We start from the raw sequence: 27,721 nt of genomic DNA, 5'->3' as shown, positions 1-27,721 counted from the left end.
CGACAAAATGGCGTTTGGTTCCATAGAGCGGCCGTATCTCTTTGAAGTACTTAGGCACCTAGAGTTTGGCCCAGAATTTGTGAATTGGATTAGGCTGCTCTATACCGATCTAACAAGCAAAGTCAGTGTTAACAATCGCCTGTCTAGAACATTCTCCCTGATGAGAGGTACACAACAAGGTTGCCCCCTGTCCCCCCTGATTTTCTCACTAATTAGAACCCCTGGCCTAGTGGGTGAGGGGAGATCCAATACTTAAAGTGGTCAGAGGGACAAGAGGATAGAATATCTCTTTACGCTGATGATATCCTGCTGTATCTAGCGTCCCCCCATAGATGGTTGTACAGGATCTTATATATTTTTACAAATTTCGGTAACTATTCTGGTTATTCAATCAACTGGTCTAAATCTGTTGATTTTTGCGATTCATTGTCCTATTCCAAGACTCCCCTCAGGATATGAGGTGGAGATAGCTACCGTGGGATTCCGATACCTTGGAATATATATATATATATATATATATATATATATATATATATATCCGGATCCTGAGATATTTTAGGACAGAAACCTGGCCGTCCCTCTTGCGAGGCTGGGTAATGACATTAAACAATGGAGGTCACTTCCCCTCTCCTTACTGGGACGTGCTGCCCTCTTCAGGAGTTTGCTCTTCCCCGGTTTTATATATCTTTCCAAATTGTCCGCATAAGGTCCCCGACTCCTACTTTAGGAGCATAGAGCGCAAAGTTAGAACCCTTCTATGGGATGGAAGAGCGCCCCGTATAGCATTGCATAAACTAACCAAAGGCTGGTACGATTGAGGTATTCACTCCCCAATATGAGACTATATTATTGGGCTTCACAGTTAATAGTGGTGAATCACTGGATGTATCGCTCACCGATGGACCCGGCATATCTGTTGGATAAATATCAAATGGGCAGGGAGGGCCAGCTACTAGCCCTCTACTTGTGAGTCTGAAAAGACCGATACCTGGGCCCAACAGCCCATACTGTTGAGAACTGGCACCAAGCTAATCAATGCCTCGGATGGTCGGACAGACTGACTCAAGCCACTCAATTCTGGTCCACCCAAAAACTATGATTACTATGTAACCAACCGGGATTTGATAGGTGAGATACTATCGGAATCTCCACAATAGGCCACTTAGTAAAACAAGCATTTGCAATGCAATAGGTCTCGCATTTGCAAGAGTTAGAGCTATTGGCATTGTAAATGACAATGCCTTTTATTTATGTGTTTTGAAAACATGCAAGTGGTGCATAAACACACACTTTGTACTTATATCCCTTGCTTATGTGAAGCAAGGCTGGCAGTAAAAGAGGCGCAGTTACTGCCAGCCTAGCTTCTTGTAAGCAATGACTATAAGTACAAAGTGCGTGTTTACGCACCACTTGCAGGTTTTCAAAACACATAAATACAAGCATTGTCAAAGCCAATAGGTCTCACCTATGCAAGAGCAATGTCTTCGAAAGCACAGAAAATTTGATAAGATAAGAGCACAATTTACAGGCCTTTTTATAGTAAGCGAGCACTTGAAGAATGCAGTAAAAAGGGTATGCTCCATGGGAGGGACTAACTTAAGCTGGACAGCCTAAAACAAAGAAATCACTAGAAGAAACTCACCAGCAAAAGACATTTGATTCCACTCGATGTTATTCCCTGAAGCCTTTTGCAAGCATTTAAATGTGCGTGCATTTTCACCCTGAACCCTCACTTGCCTCGATTCCAATTGCATTTTCTGTAGTAGTGTCCCGATGTAAGCATATTTTCAGCCCTGGGCAGACAGCTGCTCTGACGCACGTACAGCCACATCCATGCTTTGCAGCTCATGTGGCACCCAATCAAGAAACCCCGCACTGTGCAGAGCTACCCAGGCAGAGGGAAACGGCTTCAGTGAGGGCGTAAGATAAAATGCTGCGCCACATACGATAGTAAAACGTGACCGCAGAGATGTACAAATGGATAATCATAAACTAGATAATGCACCGCTGTCAATGAGGAGTCATCCTTGCCGGGCCATATTCTAATCTTTGAGACCAGCGCAGCCCCTGACCTCTTTTCCATGTGTGCGCGTTTGTGTGCGAGTGTGTCTCTGTGTGCGTGCGTCTGTCTGTGTGTGGGGGGGGTAGTGTGTGTCTCTGTGTGCATGCGTGTATGTGTGCGCTCGTGTGTGTGCATGTGTGTGGCCTTTCTGAAGAAGCTTGGACTTGTCTTGTAAGTAAGCTGTACATGGTACCTTTATGAAAGCAAAAGTCATTATGCAGGAAGATATAATTCAAAGCGCCAGTGCCCTAACGTACATTGCTGTAAAGCATAAGTAAACAAGCATTGGCATAGCCAATAGGTCTCGCCTTTGGGACCTTATAAGTGTTTATCCATGCAACAGTTGATGTTGTTGCACCAAGGATATTGTGCTGCACAACTAAATACTTATAAGGTCCCAAAAACGAGACCTATTGGCTATGCCAATGCTTGTTTTTATAGTAAAACTCAAACACTTTGCATAAACATTTCTGAATCTACCCCCACCCGACCAAAATTTTAAAGACCGCATTTGTACGAGTTACTCATTCCTGCTAGATATTCATTCAAGTATCTTTTGGTGTTATTACTTAGGTTTCCACGCAAACAGTCTCAACACCAATTCGAATTCTTTCCTTTAGCAAAACCGATCAAAAGTTGGAGAAAAAAATAAGAAACCTCGACATTGCTATTCCTTTTCATAATACCCTTAAATAAATACATTTAAAAAACGTGGCCTCTTCCAACCGTGGACGACGAAATATTTTTCACTTTTTGTTTTATATAGCGTAGAGTCGACCCGAATGTATCAGCGCACTTTACATGGGCACCAGCTGCTTTGTAGACGGGCACATTCAATTTTTTAGGCACGGGAAGGAGAGATGGAGTGATTTTCCCAGAATCACGGGAGAGTTGAACCTCTCGCCAGTCTTGAACCTGGTTCTGCTTCAGCTGTGCTACAACCTATCCTCAAACATTCGGACACCACGAGCAAATACGTAACAAAAGGTACTTAAAAAAGTGAAAAATAAATACATGTGTTCTAAAACGCCCGTTTCCTTTCTTTAAAAAAAGATATGCACAGCAGAAGCACTAGCTGATATGTTTTCAAATCATCCCTTACAAAACACAACTCCTTTTCCGGCTCGTGCCAAAACAAAATTGAAATAAAGAAGTGCTACAAGCATTTTTGTTACCATATGTATGATCAAGAAATCATTATGAACAACTGAACATCCATATTAAAAAAAGTATTCACAATGGGCTCTCAAGAGCGGCGTGGAATTAGAGCACATGGCAGCAAAGCAGCTTCCCAGCGCTTTTCGGAACGATTGAGCCTTTCTCAAGGTAACAAATCGCAATAGAAAGTACATGCCCAGCAAGGTATAGAAGACATAGAAAACATAGTTCTTCTCATGTCCATCCGTTTTAAGTATAAATCCAAAAATAAAACAAACACTCGAAACACAAGTCTCGTGAGTATTTACCGCATGCAGAGAGGCGTCGCATGTGTTATTTACCCGCACCGAATTTGAAAGTTTTGCCTCCGAAGAATTTTTCGTCGACACATTTCCGAAGATTTGATAGAGAACCCAGTACCAGCTTAGATTGGTTCTTAAGTGCCTGAACACATATTTGCCGTAAAGAACATTCTACTTAAACGCTCTATATAGCTATATATTTATTAACAGAATAGGATGAGCCTTTCTCCTGAACGATTAATACTCACCAAAGGGGTTTTCGCATGTGTTTGAATACCGAAATCAAAGGGTGTTGGCAGGTAGTACGTCAAGAACTGAAAAAGCCCCCTCCACGTGCCTGAACTTTGCCATAGATTAATTAGGAGCATAGGTGGTTGGGTTTACAAACAGTGCAAGAAAGTAGGGGGAGCCCGTCGGATCCCGGTTCCAACACCTATTTCCCCAGAGACCCATGCCGAGTTTGTCCTTATGTAATTTTCTGACACCAGGACATATTCATAAGCAAAAATGCTGGATTGCTCCAATACAAACAATCATGCGGAGCTTTAGGAGCAAGAAGTTAACAGCCAATTGGACAGCTACGCTCAATGACCAATGGGAAGCTTCGACGCATCACCGCATCGGGAAGTAAGTTTCACTTCTGCAACGGGGAGACGTTCGTTATTCATGGAGCCAGAATTACAAAATGATGGTTTCAAATTAGACAAAGCAGCTCCGCATCACATGAATAATTCTGAAGGTAAGCTTGGGCAATCCTGGCGCCCCTGCAGCTGTAGAAATAATTGCACGTTCCGGTTTTTAGTGCTTCCTTTAGTGTTGCGAGTGCTTACGCGTCTACCGGTGATTTTGGGGGGGCGGGGGGGGGGGGGTGTGCGTGCGTCTGTGTGTGTGTGTGTGTGTGTGTGTGTGCCTGCGTGTGTGCCTGCCTGTGCCTGCCTGCGTGTGCATGTGTTGTGAACAGCCGGCCGGGATCGGAGCGCGTGACCTGATCCGATTCCGGACGGCTGCGTGCGCGTGACAGTCTGTTGTCTCCTCTGCCTAGTCCTTGAAAGGGAAAAGGACTGAAATGATTACAAAAGATCGCTTTGCGACAGCAGGGGCTTTCGCCCCTGCAATCGCAGGCGCGACCTAAAAATGTAGCAGCACAGGTAATCTGTGCTAATAGCGACACTACAATTGTAATGTACCTCAAAGTCGTAAATTTGAAACATAGTGCCTATGTTAATTCTTACGGATGAAGCCTGGACTTGTCCTGTAAATGGTAGCCGTATGAAAGCAAAAAGCATTATGCACGACCATATATTTTAAAGCGCCAGCGCCCAAACGTACGTTGTGGTAAAGCATAGATATGAGCAAGAAAATAGCAGCACAGATATTTGTTAATAGCGACACTACATCTGCAAGGTACTTCAAAGTTGCATATTTGAAACATACTGGCTATATTCATGCTTACCAATAAGCTCTAGATCTGTCTTGCAAGTCAACCCATGGATAAAGAAGGATAGCTTATTTTCCCAAACTGCTAAAACTGAATTGGCAGAGTTCAATACTAGGCACATGAATGCTGCAGTTTTTAGAGAGTAAACAGGAGGTAATGCACAAGACTACAGAAACGTAGATAAAGAACGCCTTATTTTCCCACACTGCCAAAACTGAACTGGCAGAGTTTTATACAAGACACACAAATGCTGCAGTTTTAGAGAGTGTAGAAGAGGTAATACACAAGACCACAGAAACGTGGACAAATAATGATGGCTTATTTCCTCACGGGAAAAAATGCTTTTGCTCGAAAATATTTATGGAAAGGTAACTAAGATTCACATGAAACATAGATGCGACGCGTGTTAAGACCAAAATATAGTGTAATAGTAAAGCGCACAAATACTAAGTAAAGTAGCTTTGGTTTAGACGGGCTGTTGAATATGCGATAATGCTAATTAGTCAAAAAGCAGACATGGTGCCAGTAAGGCGGCTTCTGATGTCCTTTCGCAAGGCCCTTAACACTAGTGCTGAATCGCAAAGCAGGAAACGAACAAACACAGCATGGCGCCAGCTTGAAGAAGAACAGGTTGTCTAAGACGACTGCCAAAGCCTAATTAACAGAGTTTAATACGAGACATGCGCAAAGTAAACAGCAGCACCAAAAAATTGTACATTAAGACCTACTATATTTGAAAATAAGGCTTTTAACACGGATGCTGAATCACAAAGCAGGAAATGAATGAAGGCGGCATGGCGCCAGTTTGGAAAAGGACAGACTGCCTAAGACAACTGCCAAAAGATAATTTACAGAGTTTAATACGAGACAAGCGCTAAGCAAACACTAATGGCATATAAATTGTTAATGAAGACCAACTATATTTGGAGTCAGATTAGAATGCACAGAAAGCTTTAAAAATTTAGTTTTTTATCCGTAATGCTGTCGGTGACAAGAAGGGTTACGAAGTTTGAGATGTGGTAATGCTTAGGAATTTAAAAGCAACCATAGTCCCAGTGAGGCGGCTTTTAACGTACCTTTGCGACTTTTAACACCGTGGTTAAATAAAAATCACCAAGCACATTAGTTAACAACATCTGAACTGAAGCGCACAGGAGAGTCTGCACACGGCCAGCAGAAGCGCGTGCCACTTGCCTAAAATAATTAGAGACGCGGAAGTCATTAGGCGCGATCACAACAACAGATCTGCAGCGCCCTGGAGAGTCAAGCGCGTGCAACTTGCCTAAAAAAAATGCGAGGCACGGAAGTCATTAGGCGCGATCACAACAACAGATCTGCAGCGCAGATCTGCAGCGCCCTGGAGAGTCTGCACAAGTGTTGCAAGCCCGACTGTAGAAGCGGGTCCTCGAGATGAAATTGCCGAGGTGAAGCGCGTAACCACCCCCTGTGCCCCATTCCCGGCAAATCCACAACAATAGGTCTTTCGCTGGAGCAGCGCTTCGCGCTGGTATCACCAGCGAGACCTAAAAAAGGGGAAAATATTAACATTTGCGTAATTAGGGGAGCAGTATGAACTAGTTCAGGGGGAGATCTTCCGTTAACTACAGGTCCGTCACGCCCTTACAGCAGCACTCTTAGACCTAGCAAGCATACTGGAGTCATCCCCTCTAGAAGACAGATTGCTCTATGAACCTATATCAGAGAAAGCAGTTTCGCTGACATATAGGAAACTATATAATAACATGCAGGATCCGTTTCACACTCATCGATAACGGTGGCAAGCCGATATTGGGCAAATTGAAGATGATGATTGTCAAACAGCACTGATGTCCCCTACAGAGGCCGCCATTCCTCTTACGCTTCGTTTGATTCAATTAAAAATCCTGCATAGAACTCATTTTACGGGGGTCACACTAGCAAAAATGGGGCATCGACTAGATACAATGTGTCTCCGCCGCTGTCATCAAGATGCAACCTTTGACCACATTAGATGGGATTGTCCCCACATACAAACACTATGGGAGAAAGCTACAAGACACATTCAAAGGGCACTAGGGAAAGAGATTACCTTAACACCACATCTAGGGCTCCTTTCTATATGGGAGGCAACGGAACTTAGAGGTGGAGCAACAAATTACCACTAGGGTACACGTTAGTAAAAAGAGCAATTGCAATGAAGTGGGGGGTGGGAGAGGTGCCATCTCCGAAAAGTTGGGCACAGGATTTAGACAAATGTATGATAGCAGAAAAAGAGGTGTTCAAGTCCAGAGGTTTCCCTCAGAAGTGGGATAATAAATGGGGCAATGGAGCATGTACGGGGGGGACTGTGTACCTCTCTGCCCAAGGAAATGGAGATGAGAAAGGAAAACAGATGATTATGTGGGGGCAAATGGCTGATTTACCTTTGATTCCTTTAAATATACGAATGATGTAACAGTGTTGAAATGTATGCAATCAAACGATTTGCGATTTAGATGTTTTTCAAACCAATAAAAACATCTTTAAAAAAATAATAATGTGAGCTATTTTGTAGTTACTTTCACACCTCTATTGACATCATGGTTTATAAAGTAATGCATACAAAAGCTAGGATGATGTAATCAGTGGTCTCACCGGTGATGTCATTAGTGAGGTCATAGAACAGATCATGAGTGATGCAATACGCGTGGTCATAAGAAGTGCATGGCAGGGACACAAGGTATAGTTAGCTCTGCTAACTAAAACCAGTGAATTTCTAGTTCAAAACATTAATCTTGTCACTGACGTATTCATTTAACTATAACGTCACTTTTACCTTTGTTTTTTCAGTGAAAATTATATATATATATATATATATATATATATATATATATATACACACACACACATGTACGCACATGTACACACACACACACTCATTCCCTCACTAAGTTCTTAAAAGGAAAAAAATTACTATCAAGTACCGCAGGCTCTGGAAGAAAAATATGTGGGATGTTTTTATTTAGACCACTGCTATTTCACCCCAGGATTTTGCACGAAGCACACTGTGCAATAATACTTTAGTTGATCTATACAGTGCCTTGTAAGTCCGCTTTAATGTGGCACCCAAGTTAGCTGCTATCTCAATTTCCAGGTAGTTATATCAGACGTTAAAAAACATTGTGTCGCAAGCGAAGCGGCTGCATTCAGTTTTGTTTACAATTTGAAATTCACAGAGCAACGGCACCCTCCAGTGGCTACTTTAAATATTGCAGGCTACAAAACGTGTTGCTTGTGTCGAAACTTTATTACCTTTTATTTTGTATATTGTTTTACTCGTAGATATGCACATGGCCGGCTGCACTCTGAGGTGGGGAAGCGCTATCTATAACCTTCAAAAATAAATAAAAACGCTTTCAGCGTAGTCAAACTGAACAAGACAGGGAAGATGCTGCCCTTAAGTCTCCAGCTACTCGCACACCCTACCCGTCTCGGTCCTCGCCTTGGACTGCCTCGGTCCATCGATTGCTTCTTTACGGTATAGCGTTTCATGCATTATTCCGCTAGCATTATTTATGTCACAAGCTAAATGACATAAGGGTGAGCTGAGAAGTGTCAAAATACCCATAATGTTAAACTTGGCAAGAGTGTCAACATAACAGTAAAGAACAATTTGCACAGCCACTCTCACAAGAACAATGTATAAATCTTGCATTTGGTTAAATGAGCGTGCCTACTGTAGTTATCTCTCAAGTGGAAACCTAGCCATTTGAATTATTTTTTTTAAACGATAAGAGGGTCTGGCGTTTCTTTAATGTACATTTATTTTTAGTGTAGTTGCACCTGTTGAAGAGCAACTGTCCACTAGTATTTTTAATGTTCTTCTCAGTTTTGAATGGGGTTTGAGAATCGTAAACCTTAAGCAATAGAATAATGTGTATTCGGCAAATAACTTCGGCATTCTTAGAACGGATATTTCCGCGGATTCACAATGGTAATATTGCCCTCCAGTGGCAAAATGAGAGTAATTCACAAAAATCTAAGTCTGTTCCCCATGTAGCGCTTACAGTAGCTATATATACACTATGTTTCGATTTGAAATAAGAGGCCGCAAAATATGCACAGACGTTTTATGAATCAGATCATACTTTTCGAACATTAAATAATACATGGTCGCAAAATGACCTGTCTAGCAATATTCATCAAGCAGGTGCAATTTGAAATCGACTGCAATCACCAGAATGTGGAATGCAGGGGACAGCACATCATCCCTTTGCTTTTTTTTTTCTTCTTCTTCCCAAAAATGCAGCCTGTGTTTCTTTAAGGAACAGGGCTGCTTTAAAAAACATTAAAAAAGGTTTCCTATTGGGAAAACTTTGGGAGGAGAACAAAGAGGTCATATGGTCACTACTGGCTAACCCTATGTTATCGCTTTATCAAATAAATAATATTTTACAACAAACAGTCAAGTTTTTAGTCGTAACAACAGATTTTATATTGTTATTGAAAATGTAGTGTAACCACCTACATAAAATGAATTGCGAGTGAGGCACAAATACAAAGCTATAGGAAAAAGAGCTTGTTCTCGCAGCACCATAAAGACTCCATAGCATTCTAGACGGGATCTCCACCCAAACACTTTTTGGCTAAGAAAGAAAAAAAACAGCTTAGTCTATCACTCAGGGCAGCAGCAGCTGGCTTTGGAGATCATTTTTTTTACAACAATAGCAAAAGGTACCATCCATCATACTGCCACGATAGGGAAAAGTAACATTAAACATTTCTATTTCATCATGTACACAATGGAACTCTGCAGCATACTCTATTGCAGAGGTCTTCAAACTTTTTGCTGAAGAGACCCCCTGTCAAATAATTTCAGCATAAGGACCTCCTCCTGACAACAATTTCTAGAATTTAGTCCTTCTTATCATTGCCAACTATCGACAACCATAAACACCCCCAATTCCCACAGCAAATCATTTTTACATCGGTGAAATAAATTAATCAGTGCTTAGCAAAATAAAGGTCAGTAAGAGAGCTTGGGGGCGTCTTCAAGGGTGTGGCTAAAACATGGAGCCTTATTTATGAGGCATTGGCGTAGGACAGCACCGCAAGTCTTCTTGCTGCTCTGCCCTACGCCAGTGTGAAAGTGCAGGAATGCACCTCATTTATGAAATATGGTGCATTCCTGTCCTTTCCCCCTGCGTTGGCGCACAAATTGCTGCCTAATGCCAACATAGGCAGGATTGTTTCATAGCTGCCAAGGTTTCAGATTGCTATATGTGACATTTTCATAATTTCTGTGGAATTATGAGTGACATTTCAACAACTATGAGTGACACTCTCTTGCGAGCAAAATCAAACAATGGAGACCAGGCAAACATATCAATATCAGACATTACACCCATTTGAGCAACGAGAAACTCTAAGAAGATCTTGAAAGTGCTGTAAACCACCAGATATGAAAAGGCACGGACAAGTGACAAATAGTCTGTCCAGGCTCTGTCGTATGTAAGACCTGACCAAGCAGGCTGAAAGGCAACAGCGAGGATCTCAGCTGCTAATTAAAATTACATTACTCAGTCAGTGTGCTACAGGGTTAGTCAGGCTGTAATAATAATATTCTAGACCTTTAGTGCTAATAAATAATAATGTATGGACTGCACTCACTGTGTCAGCTCAGTGGAGATCTGGGGCACCAGCGCGTCCTGAGAGCAGTGAGCTAGCTACAGGCTCAGGCAGAGCAGTGACGCTGTAATTAAACATAATGTACTGTTGGTTCAAAAGTTGGACCTCACCTGACCAGAATTAAACGAAAAGCAGGATGTGTCCGACTCGTACGTATAGTTCAATCACATGAGACCATAGTAAATAACATGTAATGATCATTGAGATCTGGATCATGATCGGAGCTGAGCGGCGCTGCTCAGTGCAGCCTGGGAGAGCAGTGAGCAGTGTGGAGCTGTAAGGTCTCAGTCAGGCAGTAAGTGACGCTCTAAATTAAATATAGAACAGGCACAGGCAGGTCCTGTATTAGTTCTATTTATCACGCGCCGGCTGTGAAACTACGTGTTGCAGTCAGTGGAGGCTGGAGCAAAAACAGAGACAGGGCTCGGCTGTACCGCCCTGCCCAGGCACAAAACTAAAATAATATTGTTGCCGCCTATTTGAGATACCGGAATTTGTAAGAGACGTAGCACGCACGCTGGCTACTTAAATGCACAGCTCCTTGATGTGAGGTGCCTTGCAGGAGTCACAATCAATTAATTCACGCATCACTGAGTCTGACCAGGCAGCCTCTGTCCACGTGGGACTGACTAAGTAGGCTGAGAGGTACCAGCGCAGGTCTCAGCTGCTGCCTTTTAACCAATATTTATTTAACTTTTTTTCGCGGCACCAGCTTAGGAGAGCACAGCTGAGAGTTACAGAATCAGGCTGACAGTAAAAGGAAGCATTCCCAACAATACAATCAGAATTCTCACACACCTGTTAGCCCGGCTGTGACGAGTCCTGCAGCACGCACCAGAGGCAGTTAGATCCTATTGTAATCATTACCTGATCCTGCCTCTGTGCGATCAATTTCAATGTCCAGTGACCTGCTGTGCCCATGATCGACGAGGCACCAATATAATTATTGCGGCGACGCGTGGCGGGCAGCGGCAAACTAAAGCAACATAACTGCCGCTCTCCTTGCCGCACACTCAGTGAGAGTAATCGATACATTGTTAGTTGCATTCACATGACCTCCCCACTTCACGTGAATGCCGTGCCGGTTGGCCCGCAGCAGCTGGGCTCATAATGAATGCTTATTGCTGCAGCCAGCGCAGCAATGAGCCACCAGGTCAGCGCGACACTCCTGACCTGCTATTCAAGAACTGCACACTTGAGACAAATCACACACTCAGCCAGAGTAGCACTGGTCCCATCTGTGCTGCTTACTCATCAGGAGTCACAGGTGTTTGGTCAGGACTGAGATTTCGGTCCCGCTTGTCTCGTCTTCTGCACAGATAGTGGTGTCAAGGAGGAATTACAAATGCGTGACCTTGCATTTTAATGCGGTTATGCGGACCACCGCACTAAAATGCGCTAGTATCACACCTGATGTGTGATACTTGGTAGGTCCTGTTTTTGTGCAGGAAGGGCCACCTTCCTGCAAAAAAATAATCCTGAGAGGGGGTTTCCTCTTTATATGTGTGCTGCAGAATGCAGCACAAATAGAAAGAGGGAGACACATAGAAAGGAAAAACCAGAAGAAATGAAAACATTTCTCCTCGTTACACCTGCTGTGGAGAGGGGTAAGGTTTTGGCGCTTCCCTAGGTTTACATGGTTTTCCAAATCTGGGGCAGCGTCAAAATCCATGGGTGTTGCGTGAGAACACCCACTGCAATGCCTATGGAACGCCTACTTGACACAGTGCAAGGCAATGCAGCGACTTGTGCTGATTTGTCCTACTCCTTATCTATGAAGCCATGAAAAGTCACGCAAGGGGACTTTGCGTCGCCTCATAGCTATGATTGAGACACTTGTGCACTTGTGCCGCCGGCAGCGCAAGCCTCTCATAAATCAGCCCCAAAATATTTTGTTAGTTTTTTTAGGTCTTTCACCATCAGGTAGCTACTAATGAAATAATAGGTAGGTTAAATAAAAAATAAATCTACTCAATGGGAAATGCACTGTAGTACATTATGAAACCTCTTTTATTTAATGCACTGCAGAGGTCTGTTTGTCACCATATACACACAGAATTAAATTTGGCTTGCACAGTGGAGAATAGTGACTTGTGTATTTTAGTGCTATGCGGTCACAGCCTGTGACAGAAAGTACAGTGAATGTGTAAGTAGTTATTTTTTCCCTGCAATACACACATTATAATATAGACGGCTACAAACTGTGCAAATAGTTTTCAAATACAATGAAGCTTTACAAGTGTAGATCTGAGTAATATAAGACCATAAATAATGTTTTTATGCATACCTGTCCCTTCAACACCTCCCCAGGGGTACTAAGCACTGTTTAAATGCAGTTATGGTTAAAAGCGTGCACTTCACGGCCCTGTTGACTCTTTGCACCACCAAGCAAAACAAAAACAAATACACAAGAAACATATCTGCCATCACCATGCTTGAAGTGATTCAAGCAATTAAAGCAAGAACCACTCTCAAGCACCCTTTACATTTGCAGATTAACTCCTAGCGCTTATTTGCATGTCATTCAGACAAGCAGACACCCTGGCATGACCACTTACTCGAAGGATTGTTTTACCAGGCCTCTTCGTTTTGCTGCACATAAGAGTCAATTAACCTCAGCTAAAGCATGTTAACGTTCGAATGAAGGGTCCCGGCCTTTGTCCAAAAGGAAAAGCACATTTTGCATTCCAGGCAGAAGTTAGACCTGGAAATGCATGAACAACTTCCCAGGACTCCACGGCCCCCCTGGGGGTCGCGCCCCACAGGTTGAAGACTGCTGCTCTACTGTGAGCTCTGTAAACCTCTGCTCCAGCTTTGAGTTAAACTGCCAGCTTTCGGCTCTTCTCAGTTTATTCGCCAGGGTTTTCAAATTAACTTAGTGAGATGATTTCTTAGCTACACAAACATTCCGGAAAAAGTAATTTACATTTTTTACAATTAACTGTTCAATATTTCGAAGAGCCTCTTCAATTATTCCAACACACCATCATATAGATTAGATCAGGATTTTTTTATTTTTTATTAACAGGATGCTCTATTCGGGTCTTAAATGAAATTTCCTATATGCTAAGTAACTATGACCGGTTTGCTGTTCTTTACAATTGAAAGAACTAATTTGCTGTTCTTTGAAATGTCTATTTTGTATTCTTCGGTGCACTGTACACCGCTCAGATGCATTACAATCGTACATGAAGTGGAAAATCAATTCTTAAATGCTCTCTCCTTGAATTATAGGTTTGAGTTGCAGATTAGGGCACTGAAGAAGCAAAACAGCAATCACAAGGAACAAGATGTTATTTACATTTAACCCATAGTGGCCATAATTTTACAAATAAAGGAACAAAATAATATCGGAATGCATAATCTGAATCCTTGTATTAGTCACTATGTGTCCACTGTTACAGCACCCACTGTCTTCAATGGCGACCTAGCATTCCAATTGGTTAGTATGCTTTTGCATTATTTTTGGTTCAATGAAGCAACGCTAATATGAGCCAATTGCTAAAACTATTCATGTTCTGAAAAAACTCCAACCACTTCCATTTTGGGCAAATGATTTGTAACCTCACTCCCCTACCCCCTATTCCGCCCCCCCCCCCCCCCCCCGGCCCAATAGATTTGGGACCAAATGACCCAACCCTAAGACTAACGGTGGTCGCTTCTCATAATAAGCGGATAGTCCCCCAGCCAAATCCTCAGTCGATAGTTGCTTTCCAACCCCTGTCCCCTTTTCCTCACGGTTATTCTCTTCCAAACCCTATTGACCCTGTTGCTTTTGGTCCCTTGAGGGGAGCCCCTGACTTCTTCAGAACGATCTCATGGAGTCTAAACTAATGTAAGGTGTTTCTTCAGCTACTACTTTGACACCTTCTGTTTTTGTTATGACAAATGTTTCACCATTAAAAGGCAGGGATGCAGAAAATTATGAGCAGCTCAAAAATAAGGTGAACCACTGGCTTTCAACCAGGTTGTTTCAGCATCACCCTTTTTTGGTGCGATTATCATGGCACAAAGAGTAGGCTGGGCGGGGTACTTAAGGTTCATGTTTGAGTACATCACTAACATTTAAGTGGCACCCCTGGACAAAGCTATAAAAGCATAGGGTTTGATTTGTCGAATGCGGATGACACATAGTTGGTCATTACCTTTGATGAAGTCATAGAAAAAGGGAAGGACCGCTTTTTGGCTGGAATGAAAACTATTTCAGGATGGATGTCGGATAACTTTCTTCAGCTGAATCCAGGGAAAACAGATTATTCTGTTTGGGGAAAGCCCAATATCTGTGGACTCTGGATTGGTGGCCGTCAGAGTTAGGCAAGAACTCCAAGCAAGGTAGTAAAAAACCTTGGAATGATGGTAGACCAGAAACTTAGTATGAAAGATCAAGTTCTGTCCACAACAGGCGCCTGTTTGCACATGCTACGTTTACTGAGGAAAGCTCTGCCATTCCTCCTTTTGACAGCCAGAAAGACATTAACTACAGGTTCTTGTGGTGAGTCGGTTGGATTATGGAACGCATTATTGGCCTCTGCCAAAGAGTGAATACTGTCTAAATTACAGGAGGTACAAAACACGGCTGATTTGTAATCAGCCTCCTAGACGGCCTCCATTCCCTTCTAAGATCTTTACACTGCCTGCCAGTAAAGAAAAGAATAGTATTCCAAATATGCTGTTTACCCTATAAAGGTCTGCAGGGGAAAGGTCCTAAGCACCTTTATCAGTGTTTAAGTGCTATCACCCCACTAGGAATTTGCGTTTCATAGCATGGCAAGTCAAGTTAGAAATGTTTCTGAATGCAGTTTTTAGTTTTCATATTTACTGTCCGTAGTTCTACATTCTTAGTAAAGAGTTAAATGATAAAATGTGCTGGACAAACATGATTTAATAGAAAAAAGGTAGTTTTCGATCCTCCCATAGAGATAGTAATCATACAATACCATAGTTCGATAAATAATGTAGTTAAAATTCACTTAAATGTTTCTTCATAAATAAGATTTGTAAGTTAGAATTTGTGAGACAGTGACAACAACGTAGACAATGGAAGCTTTCCATTCCTATGTAGTCAATGTGTCCCTATTAGATGAAAAAGCTGAACCTCTGCAACGTTTTTATTAGATGTAGATATCAAAATGTTATACTGGTGTGTGTTCCTAGACTAGGGTCGTGGCAGATTTCCCACTCTCCACACTCCGGAGGCTTCTTTCATACGGCCACCCAGACTCTCTGCAGCTTGGCGCTACAGCAGTCTTTTCTAACTTCTTTACTGAGCTATTTGCTAAGACCCATGCATTTCCCCTTGTCAGAATCCATGCTTTATTTAGGAGACTCGACTGAATAATCCAAACTATTGGTCATGAGAAGTGCTAATTGAATTTCTTAAAGCTTTATGCTTTCACCTCTCAATTTTGAACTCTTTATGTGTTTGAGATACTTTTCTTGTCTTATTATTTAGAATAGGGATTTTACTTACATGGAACACACTTTATGCTGTATGTTCTGTAGTGTACTGAAAATAAACAATTAATGCTTAATAAAGAAATACTTACTAAAATATTTAAACAAAACCTTCGAAACTTGCATCAAAATCTCATACTGGACTCTTCATAAAAGATTATTTATCTGTGGTGAGTAATTTGAGGTTTGATTTGCAGCTTTTAATTCTTACCTGCGTCCAAGGTGCAGAGCCTTTGAGCCCAGTATTAGCAGAGACTTCATTTTCAGGTACGCTGAGAGACAATTGCTGAATCATAAACCAAATATTTATTAAGGTCCTTGCTCCGCCATCACAATGGTAGCTATTCCAGTGCCCGTTAACTCGGCCAGGTAGGTTAAGGACCAATGCTCCCTCTATTTTTCTCTTTGTATGGCAATATAATGGTCGTGATGCAATTTTCTCAGTGGTATGCAAAAATGATGATTGCCAGGAGTCACTAAGTAGGCGATTATAGTCAGCGAGTTATCACTTAAAATGGGAAGCAGTACAATGACTGGGGGATTCAAGAGTGAACCATTGAGGTTTTTTTTGTAATTCAGAACAACTATTTAGTATATCCACCATTTCTGCTAATAGGTCGTACATTTTGGAACTTTATATTCAATGAAATAAACACATTTATAGTAGATGCTTTTCCCACTGAAGAGGACCTCAGAGCAGGTATGCTACAATTTCTAAATATAAAAATAAGTTATCTTCACCCCAAAAAAAGGTTAATTGTATATGTATATAGATGAAAGCTTTTATTTACTCTAATGGCCAGATTCATAAAGCAAGCAGAAATTTGATCCCTGAAAAAATAATGCTAAGTTTGAAGCAAACCTATGACTTTCTTAGAACTTGCAAAGAATTTCTGGATTACATCTGAAAAGTTAACTGTCACGGCTTCCCATGTGTCCTCACGTGCCTAAACTCTTACACATTCATTAATTTAACAACCGACCATTCACTTTTGCGGTTTTATTTTTCATTCATAAGAGAAATATTGTGGGGACAATTCTTCACTACACTCGTAGCAATTTTGAAGTAATTCCATGAAAATAATTTACTGCTGCCCTTTATCATGAGAAAATCTACCACTGTTTTCAGGGTTTTGGGTACACGCAACTGTTTTGTAAATACCGATAAAACGTGCAAGTGTGTGGATGTTCAACAAATTTCAAAGGTGTTCCCACCTGGAGCACTCAACATATTTGTGTGAGATTTACAGACCCATTTATAGAGTTTTCAGAAAAATGAAAATACTCATCACTGGAGAAAAATCTTAATACGGAATAAAATACAGTCTGAATTTCCTCTTCTAAAATTTCCTTACAATGGAGGAAATTCAGTCTAATAAACTGTATTCCGTGTTCAAGTTTCCTTTAAAATTTGAATCATTAGTTCAGAAGAAAGAAGAAAGTTAATTTCAAAGAGGACCTTTATCAGTGATAATATTGTGTTTTTGATGTTGAATGTTTAATGAATGAAAAATCTAAAGGTTCAAGCAAAGGCCAAAACTAAAGTTTTGGAGTACTGCTTTCTAAAGGTCTAGTAACAAAATATTAGTAGACCCTTGTGACACAAAGTGTTGAAAAGTAATTATGGCTGCACATCCTAGAAAAGCAACGGATTGTGAATTCAGTGTTCACACATAATAGGTAAGCTATCTCAGATGCAACACAACTACCTTCCTGCTCAAACCACATCTCTAATTCAAAATTTCAGTCCTGAACAGAACTCTTAAGGATTGAACCGGACAGCATTAGATGGATGTGCATGAACTACAGATTAGTATACGACAGGTATGGCGACCTTTCGGACAGAGGTCCATGGGGTTCTCCTTTTACAGATTTGCTGGACAGCCACTTAGCCATCCTTCCGGATCTTTGTCTCATTATAGACTGCAAAGACTATAGGTCCAAGGTCTGAAGTTTGATGCTGGGGTCCTCCAGTCCATGCTAATGTAATTGTTCTGGGATTTGCATTATACTGTGAATATATTATGAATGTGGTATTGAATTGCCAGAAGCACCCAGTCTTGTTTTGTATCCATACTTGCCCCCAGTGTTTACTGTGGATGGAACTTGAGGGTGTGGCCGATGATACCTGGTCATCATCCAGCCGGATCAGTTTGTGCAACATTTCTGCCCGCATCTGACAATCCTCCTCTACCTTTTCATCAGTCTTAACCTCCTGTATGTGCTTCTCCTCTATCCATTCGTGTAGAGTAGGACAGCCAATCTCCTCTTCGCTAGAGCTAATCATAGAAGAGTCATCTTGTACTTCATTTTACATTTCTTTATGCATGCAAAGAGATCTAGGAGACTGCCCAAAATTGAATTGAAGATGTATGTGGGTGTCGCTCCAGAGACCGTTCACTAACCCCCCATATCCAGTATGATTCTACATGCATTCTTCCCTATTATACACCCTCCTCATTCTGCATCTGGGACATGCATCTTATTAACCGGTTATAGGCCACTCAGCTGCATTGGTGAGAGGTATGTGTCGTGCGATACATAGAAGTGTGCTAATTTGACACAGGCATTAGTAGGCACTCCTTGAACCATACAAATGATGCCCAGAGCACGTTGACATTCAAAATGAGCTGCAGTCACACATAAACACATTAGGCCTATGAAGTATACGTGAGCTACGGACTAACGAGTGGATTCGGCACGAGGACACCCATTATCAAGCGGATTGCTTGTGAACTCTACATTACTGTTCATTACAGTGACTTCCTTCACCGTGGATTTGTGGATCACCACATCAGTGGCTTTATTGCACAGTGACTTACTTGTCCAGTATCTACGTGCATTTTGAACAAGTGACATACATCAGTTGCGTACGACTGACACCTTCCACCGTGAATGGGTGCCACACACCACATCAGCATCTTCACTTTTCAGAGACTTACTTACTTTTTCCACTTGCAGCTTCAAACTTGATACATATTCCTTTGGTGCTACACAATTACAGCCCCGAGGAAGGCTTTTTTAATGAAACACCTGTTGGGTGTGCTGATTTCAACCAAATGTATTATTCCATCCAAACTATTACATCTTGTGGATAAATAGCAACTTTCAAGGATTGTGTTCACTACGCCTTCTTAAATGTCAAAGTTTCAAATACAACTAGGTCTGTTTTTCAAATGACTACATCTTATTTTGAATGTCTATGTACTCCAGGCATCAGTGGTATGTTATAGAAGTCATTTGCTTTTGCAGTGGACTCATTTGCACCTTTTAGCAGCAGGAGTGCAATCTGTGGTAGCAATGTACAACTTAGTTTCTCTTTTACGGACCACAGCATTAGTGAGGTACCTGTGCGGTTGTATCTTGATCCATTGCTGCCTTTTTTGTAATAGTAATCTCTGAACCAGGTCACAAGCCACACACCCCACTCCCTGTACGTCAACATCTCAGTGAGGTCCTTATCCCACCTCAATCTCGCATGGTGCTCTGTCCATTGTTTATCTTTAAGAGTGTATACAAGTGGGACATTAAGTGTCTAGGAGATCCCATATCCAAAAGTAAATCTAGCACGTGCAATGTGTTTAGGAAATTGTCAATGGCACACCAGAACACCTTATTAAAGTAGATCGCCTGACTGGTGGAACTGCTTTCATAGCCAAGTAAGTCCATATTACCGGGCCTTCTCCACTACAGGGCCCTACTAAGACTAAAAGGTAAAACACTTGCACAGGTGCCGGATGTATTCGGAGGAAGTCTTGCTGACTGAAGGCGCAAAGGAAGAGAGGAGGTTGTGGCTTACTCAGATGGAGGCATGGAAAGGGAGAGCAATATTCAAATCAAATCCAGATATGATCATATATTAGGACACCAGCAAAGGTGCCTGTGGCTAATCATCCACAGGAGTAAAGCCAGAACTGGGTTATCATCCACAGGAGTACAGTGGTCAACACAGAACAGCAATTGCACATCAACTGCCTAGAACCAATGGCAGATACCTTAACAATGCAATGCTGGACCAAAGAGAAGATACAATGTAGCATCCTGCTGAAAATGGACAACATCTCATCGGAGCTTATATCCGCCATCTAGGGAGATTACGATCAAAAACCCTATCAGGTCTGGCCAGGAATTTTTGGCAATTCTGACTAACCGGATTTCGGTGATAGTGAAGTACCTCCCTAGCACAGCCAACAAGGTGGCAGATTGGCTATGTTGGCACTCACAGGACAGGAGCCTAGGAAAACCAGATGCAGGAATATTCACCAAGATAAAAAACAGAATGAGTCCTTTAGCTTTAGACCCGTTTGCTTCAAGAATGGATCATCAAGTGAACAAGTATTTCAGCTGGAGAACGTATATGCAAGCACAGCGATAAGATGCCTTTCTCAAAGACTGTCTTCAAGAGATGGAAAAGTTATTACCCCAGTTCGCAATGATCACAAGATTATTAGCTCAGGTAAGGAGGCAGAAAGTAAATGTGGCAGTAATACTCGTGGATGAGATCACAATAATGGTATCGAGTTCTGATAGAACTTTCTTGGAATTCTCCCATCAGTCCCCACCTATTTCAAGAACTTCTCCCGATTCCTTTATGGAATCCACACCACTTTGTGATGGATGGGGAATCAAGGTTCATGGCCTGGAGGATTAAAGGAAATGATGGAAAGACCCAGGATTGTCCTAAGACGCTAAAAGTCTCTGATCAAAGGCATGGGCAGACATAACAGGTATGTGATACCCAGATGGGTTTGTGTTTGCAGAGGGGTGTTTAACCTGAGGGGTCCAATGCTGTTTACATACTAAAGTTCCTGTGCTTCATAGTCTTGGAGGAAACAGTCTCCAGCTCTGTAAACACATTCCAATCACCCATAACATATTGCGAAAGAAGGCCCTCAGGTTGGAGAATATCCACTAGAGAGGAAGTTGATGAGGGGAATAAATCTATCCCTTCCGAAAGATCACAGATATTTATCTCTCTGGGGTGTCACTAAAGTACTTAAACTTTTTCTCTCTAGGAGGAGGAGGAGCAACTAATACCTCTCTCAAAAAGAATCATGGGGTAAGCAAGTCATGCCTCTGTGTCTAATCTCCAACTGGAAAGTTTCAGGCACTAGAACTAGAAGGTAGAGAATTTACCCCAGACCAGGTAACTTTCCATATCTCTAGGAGAACAAAATGTAATTCCAGTGTGGTCTCATATCGAGCCTTTGGTGGTACTCCAATTGTATGTGGTCAGGTGTATTAAAGCCTATGACTGCATGACTGAGAAGATTTGTCCTCCAGGGAAAATGACAGTTGCTGAATTCCATCACCAAACCTTTTAAGGTGGTCTCCTCGCCCAATAGAAAGGTGGATCAAGTGGATTATGAGGGAAGCGGGCATAGGTACATCAGTTTATTTGGCACATTCTGCTCATTGAGCTATGGCCTCAAATGTTTTCGCTTTTGGCCCTCTACAAAGAAATATTTGATGCAGTACATTTGTCTACACACTCTACGTTTAAAAGGCTTTATTTTAAACCAGTAATTAACATGCCAACTTTAGTGCTATGTAAGCTTTGAACATGCATAATGCTAGCCTCTGGTTCTGACACAGAATAAAACATTTCCTAACTTTCTTAACAGAAAGTTTAAATTCTTTTAAGGACCAGGGGGCGATGATTATACCTCCAGAAGATCAAGGTTGACAGTATAACAGTTCTTATAGGGCAGATTGAGAATAGATAACGAGTTTATCACAACATATTGTGTAAGTAATTATTGATTTCAAAGGATGTTCAAGTAAGGAACAGGATGAAGGCATGAAGTGGTAAAATGTTTTTAGGGATAATATTTTGCTCATTATATGCATGTGGCTGAAGCAAGGACAATGATAGTATTTTATCTTTGCAGGAAATGAAACTTCCAAACAGGAATGAGCAGGAGGTTTGGGATGGCAACCACTGCACGAAGAAAGAAGAAGGCAAAAGAGTTGACAAGAGACTATAAGACACCAAAGTTTGTGATTGGATAAAGAGTTTTTCCTACTTTCTTTTCCTATAGTTTCTGGGAAAGATAGTTTTTACAGCTGTGCTTAAGGCTGTTGTAGTAATGAAATTTAGAAATATTAGCACAATCCTTGCCTCTGTGTCCTTCAGAGAATTGACATTTTTCGTTACGAAAAGTAGGATATTTTATATTACAGTCATAATCCACTGATGGCTGCACTTTGATGAAAACTGTGTTTTCAAGGTTATCTACACTAAAATAAATATGCATTATATGATCCCACTTTTCCATCTCTGGGTACTGGTAACAATTTCAACCCTCTTGAACTTGATCTTGTGTTTTATGATGTTACCACAACGGGATGGTATCTGCACAGTACACATTTACAATGAGAAACATGGGGATTAAGAGATCTGCCTTATATCACACTTCTCATCAATGCCAAACCTAAGTCAATAAGATGAAGAAAAAAAACCACACAAACCACTAGGTCAATTGTCTTCCAAATTGTTCAGCTAAGCCAGCTGCAGACAGACTCACCACATACATACAATCTACTAGAAGGAGCCAGTAGGTAGTTATAGTTGGACCTATTTTCCATCGGAAAAGAGTTTTTTGACTTGCCCATACTTTTGGCGCCATTTGACGAATCTTTACGAAATTTAAATAAAAAAAGTGCCCCGCTGATTGTTGCTGTTCATGGAACGTTTCTGGCGATCCGTCAAACGGGGGCTGAGATAAAGTAAAAGTAAAATAAAAGTGCATCATTTCCCATGTTAATTCCCTTAGGGATTTTACACACACCTACAGCCAGACCTGCTGGGCGGAATTACAGCAAATTTGGCAGAAAGGTAGCTCTTGGTCCAGAAAGCGCCATATTTGTTATTTTGTGTAAATCCTTTCAGGAGTTTGGGAGGTACTGAATGGTCTTGGGGACCGCCACCTCCCTTCCCTCCCCTCGGGGCAGGCTCCTGCTATCTCCTGAGGTGCCCACCCTCTGTAGATAGCAGTTAGCTTTTGCTTGGAGGACGCTATGACAGCCACTGCCAAGCGAGAGCAAACACTAACACTACCCCCAGATGGTGGGAGCTCTCAAACTGCTTCCGCTTGCTGGGAACTTTGTATTCTTCGGTTTAACTGCCCACTTTCATATAAGCAGGGAACCAAATGAAAGAGTGCCCCCACATACAGGAAGCTACATTTCTAGTAGCTCCGTGCATGCAGGAGCAATGCTGGGCCCAGCTGGAGGTGATGAGGCAGCAGGGTCAGCGGGGCCTTCAGTCTCTCGTCGCAGTTTCCATCATACTACACTGGGTGCCCTGGTTAGTCCCCTGGGCATACAGGAGCAAGAGGTCGAGCCCAGGGGATGGAAATTTCGGGGCAAAAATCGTTCCAGTGAGGGGGCCGCGGGGATTCTCTCCCCTATTGAAGTTTATTGAAAATAAACACCGCATGTAGGTTAAAACAGATATTACAGTGTACAAATGTACCTACTGTAGAGATTTAGGTTTAATCAGTAAGTCACCTCTTCAAATCCCGGAGATCTAGGAGTAATCTGAAGGTCACCAATTTGCAACCCAGGGAGACCAGTGAATTAACAAACTTTTCTGAGTGTATATCCTTCAGGTAAGTGGCTCTGATTCCAATAAGAAAGACCAGTGGACAAATCCACCTACTGCAGAGTTGACTCTTAGAATGCACCAGGGCACAACCTTACATTTTACTTTAAGAACCTGTTATGCAATGTAAGGATTATTGTCCTCGGCTCAGGGTATAAACAGAGTTTAGTTAGCCTCAGAATGTCAGTATTCCAATCATTCTGATGGGCTGATCCCTCCCAGCATTCTATTGACAATGTTTATATGCGTTTTAATATTTAAGTCTCTTCACCTTTTGAGGTAAAGTAATAAGCTTATACCACCCTTTAGACTCAGGAGTTGGACATCGGAGCTCACTTTACTGAAGGCAGTAATTATTTCACATTAAACTGCAATATTTACTTTGGGCATCTTCTATTTCCACTTACCTCATACAGAAAAATGAAGCCAACAATGCATATACTACAAGTGACTTCTGTCATGAGACAGAAGCTTAAACCAATAGTCACAACAATGCCAGCAATCTCTCCTTAAATATGTGGTTGCTGAAAGCTATTGTACAGGTAGATAATGCGTGCAAGGACAAATGCTCTTTGTGCATAAATAAATTTGAAGACCACATAGATAAAGGCTAGACTGTGCAGTTCTATAACGGACTTTGTTTCACTAAGCAGTCTCTTTTTTATCCCAAACTAAACAAACATGTTGCTGCTGTAAGCCATAAAGATGAATGTTTACATCATTAAGGTACACAAGTAGGTGCCTACTAAGTGCCCATCTCCCTCATTAACAATGGTAATAAATAGCTTATTATACTCTGAGTATCTGCATATAAGGTGTATGCCATGGCATTTTTATGTGCATTTAACAAAATATATTTAAACAAAACCAGTGTAAAAGTGGTTAAATTTGTGACTAGTAGAGCTGATTACACGTGTAAAGTAATTGTAACACGCAATCTGTAAAGCAGTACTCAACTCATGCACCAATTCACAGACTGACACACTCATGAACTCACTCACACACTCTCAAATGTTATGAAAATTTTATAAAATCTTAATTCACTTTAAAAAAATAAAAAGAAAAGGTTACAGGCACGTAATAGGAAGGAAATAGAATTCAAAAACCATAGTCATTAGCCGAAAAAAAACAAAGTTTACAGGGACGTTCCAGTTAAGCTCAGATTTCGCATGAACAAAACCAGTGAAATTCAGCAGTTAGAGTTACCTGAGCTAACTATAACTTACAACCCAGCAATGCACTACTTATGACCTCACATATTACATTACTATCAATATATATATATATATATATATATATATATATATACACACATATATACATACACACACACATACACAGACACTTTTTAAAAACTCTCTGCATGGTAGGAATAATTCTATTCAATCCCCCCTAATAATCATGGAAATGAGGATATGAAGTAGTGAGGACATAGGTTTCGTAGTTTAATGGATGTATAAAGCTTCAAGCAAGGTCCATAAGTGCGGTGCATACATCGATGAATCGTTAAACGTCATACCGACCTGTTGTTCAAATGCAAAAATGTGTACAACCTGAAGTGAAGTGTTCCACACACCGGTGCAATACTTACACTGTGCACTCCTAGTGCCTTCCAGACAGCAAAACTAATGAGTCCGACTCCGCACCAGGCGTATAGTGATCCCCAACCGAGGGCACGTAAAGCAAGAGATGAACCACTCTCTGGTAAGGCCGCTGTAGCAGTAATACCCTAGAATGAGGAGGCATACAGTCAGTTCAAAATTAAAAAAAGATTTTTAAACAAAGCAAAACACTGTTGCATACATCTCTTGCACGTTTCCATCCTCAACAACCGTCTTTTACTTCAAATGAAGCAGATTTAGTTACATCAAAAAGACTGTAACTTGACCATTCAATTCAATCTCAGATTCCTTTAAACACCTTAAAGCAGGGCTTCTGCAGCATTCCATTTCAAACCTCATTTTCCATGTTTTTAAAATTGAAATCGAAGGTGTCGCAATGTATGACCTGGCCACCTCCATGGACTACATTCATAGGTTTATGATATAAATTATTTATCTGGCTCCACCAGGTGACACCCTCGAACCTGCTTATGCTCAGACTACAGCCGAGAGCCCGGCCTCGTAACACCCCATATTAGAAGGCAGGGGAAAGCAAGTTTATGATAAGTTTGCAGGAAAGCTTCCTGTTAAATGGCTAAAGCTAGTAATATACTGTGTGACAGGCACATGACCATCAGTAGAGTAACTAGTCACAGGACCTGCTTTGTCAGCAATTATGGATAAAGTTTCAGAGAGCTTTTCTGATTAACAAAGAAACCGCACAGTGCGGTCCTCCTCTCATGCAGCACAGGGTGGACCTCAATGCTGGTGACTTCACACTCTGGTCAAGGTCTAACATACTAAGCTACTACGGCCGCATCTTTAGAATTGTTCAGAGTGCAGTCAACTCTTGCATGGAGTCCTCACTACACTCTGAAAAACATTCAAGGAGAAACAGCGTCCATTAACGGCATAGCCAGTGAGGTCTTTCTCTGCGACATGCCATCCAGAGGCAGCATATTGCATACCTCGTCCATACACATTAGGCCAACTGGGATGAAATGTCAACGAACTGTATCTTGTGATGAATTTTGGGATTAGCGAGGCAATGCATTTTGACCCCGTGGTGCAATTCCTGGCTACTGAGGAAAACAAAAGCGAGAGAGTAATCTCAGTTACTAGTAGTTACTCAGGCTGCTTTCTAGTCCATTGTTTTTTTTTGTCCATCATGACAGCCACTTGCAAATCAGCACTGGTCCTGACCAATAGGAACAGCCCAGCCCAAGCTGTCAGGCCAGGTTCCCTATGAACGGCAACACAAGCAACCCCAGAACAGTTTCGGCTGAGCTAGGCCTGGTAAGTGGGGTTTGGTTTTAGTGCTGTGGCAAAGTGGAGCATAGAACTCACATCCGGCATACTAGTAATTACACTTAGGAAAACAAAAGAGTCACGGGTGGAATGCTTGAATCAATCTTTCTGCCAGAGATTAATTCAAGCATTCCTTCCATACTTTTGTTGCAGTAATTACTGGTTACTGCAAACACGTCAATGACTGCCTGGAAGAAAACGCAGACTTCAGATTTTTGAGGAGTCTAAACATGTTTGTTGAAACACTAAGTCTGTGAGCAACATTGAAAAACAGGGGATCCCTTGACCCCTGCAATGGGGTCAAGCTAGGAGTTAAGACAGGTCACACATCACATAAGGTTGATCACATGACCACATTCTCTAAGATACAGCCAGATGCACCAGTGAGATATGGTTTTGTGGGCTCCGAGTTCACTGTGCCATGGGGCTCAATCTCACATCACTGAAAAGGGAAAATGCAATTACACCCGGTCACAGGTTGCCATCTCGATGGAACATGTCCTGGTAGCCCAGAATCGACTTTTCCGCTCAGAGAAGAACAAGCTCACAGTTGCATTTGGCTGCTCTCTGGCGGGAGTGGCATAATGGGCAAACATAACACTGGCCTCGAATGTGGCCCGAGTAAATACCAGTGGCTTAGAACAATTCAAGAGTTTCAACAGACAGGTTTTTGTTGATTAAGTGTTACATGTCTGAGCTATTAACTGGTTTAACTTTTCAAATGACATTTCGATTAATTAGGAAGTGAAGACGCATTCTGACGTATTCAGTATGTGATGTTGAACATGAAGGAAGGTACTCTTGTGTACTGTTAGTCATTGCTAGACTACCTTTTGCTCATAAATAACGTCTTGACTTTTAGGAGGAAAAGATTATCGTGTCATGCATATTCAAAGAAGAGTTCAGTGATCGTATTTGCATAAAACACTTCACCAAAGGCTGGGATAGGGTAATAGGCTACAGGACTGTGGGATAACATGTTCACTTATTTGTTTCCCTACGTACTATATTTACAGAGACCGAATTAACGTCATTGCCAGGTAGTTATATTTGCAAAAGGGCACAATCAACTTGTCCGGTTCAGTGTACTTATTTCGTGGAGTGTGTGCACACCTTGGTGTCAATACCTACTAATCGGAGGAGTAA

At 41.7% G+C, this 27,721-nt stretch overlaps 1 protein-coding gene across 1 annotated transcript in view; it reads right to left on the bottom strand.

Moving 5' to 3' along the window:
* TMEM242 (transmembrane protein 242) overlaps positions 1 to 27,721 on the bottom strand; it is a 59,886-nt gene that overhangs the window by 13,405 nt on the left and 18,760 nt on the right. The window contains exon 3 of the mRNA XM_078648639.1: positions 25,258 to 25,395. Coding sequence (XP_078504765.1) covers positions 25,258 to 25,395 — 138 coding nt within the window. The remainder of the gene's footprint in view (positions 1 to 25,257; positions 25,396 to 27,721) is intronic.

The sequence above is a fragment of the Lissotriton helveticus genome, chromosome 6 (genome assembly GCF_964261635.1).
Source record: "Lissotriton helveticus chromosome 6, aLisHel1.1, whole genome shotgun sequence".
NCBI classification, from domain to species: Eukaryota; Metazoa; Chordata; class Amphibia; order Caudata; family Salamandridae; genus Lissotriton; species Lissotriton helveticus.
The sequence above is the reverse complement of the archived record's forward strand: the minus strand, read 5'-3'. Positions and strand labels throughout refer to the sequence as shown.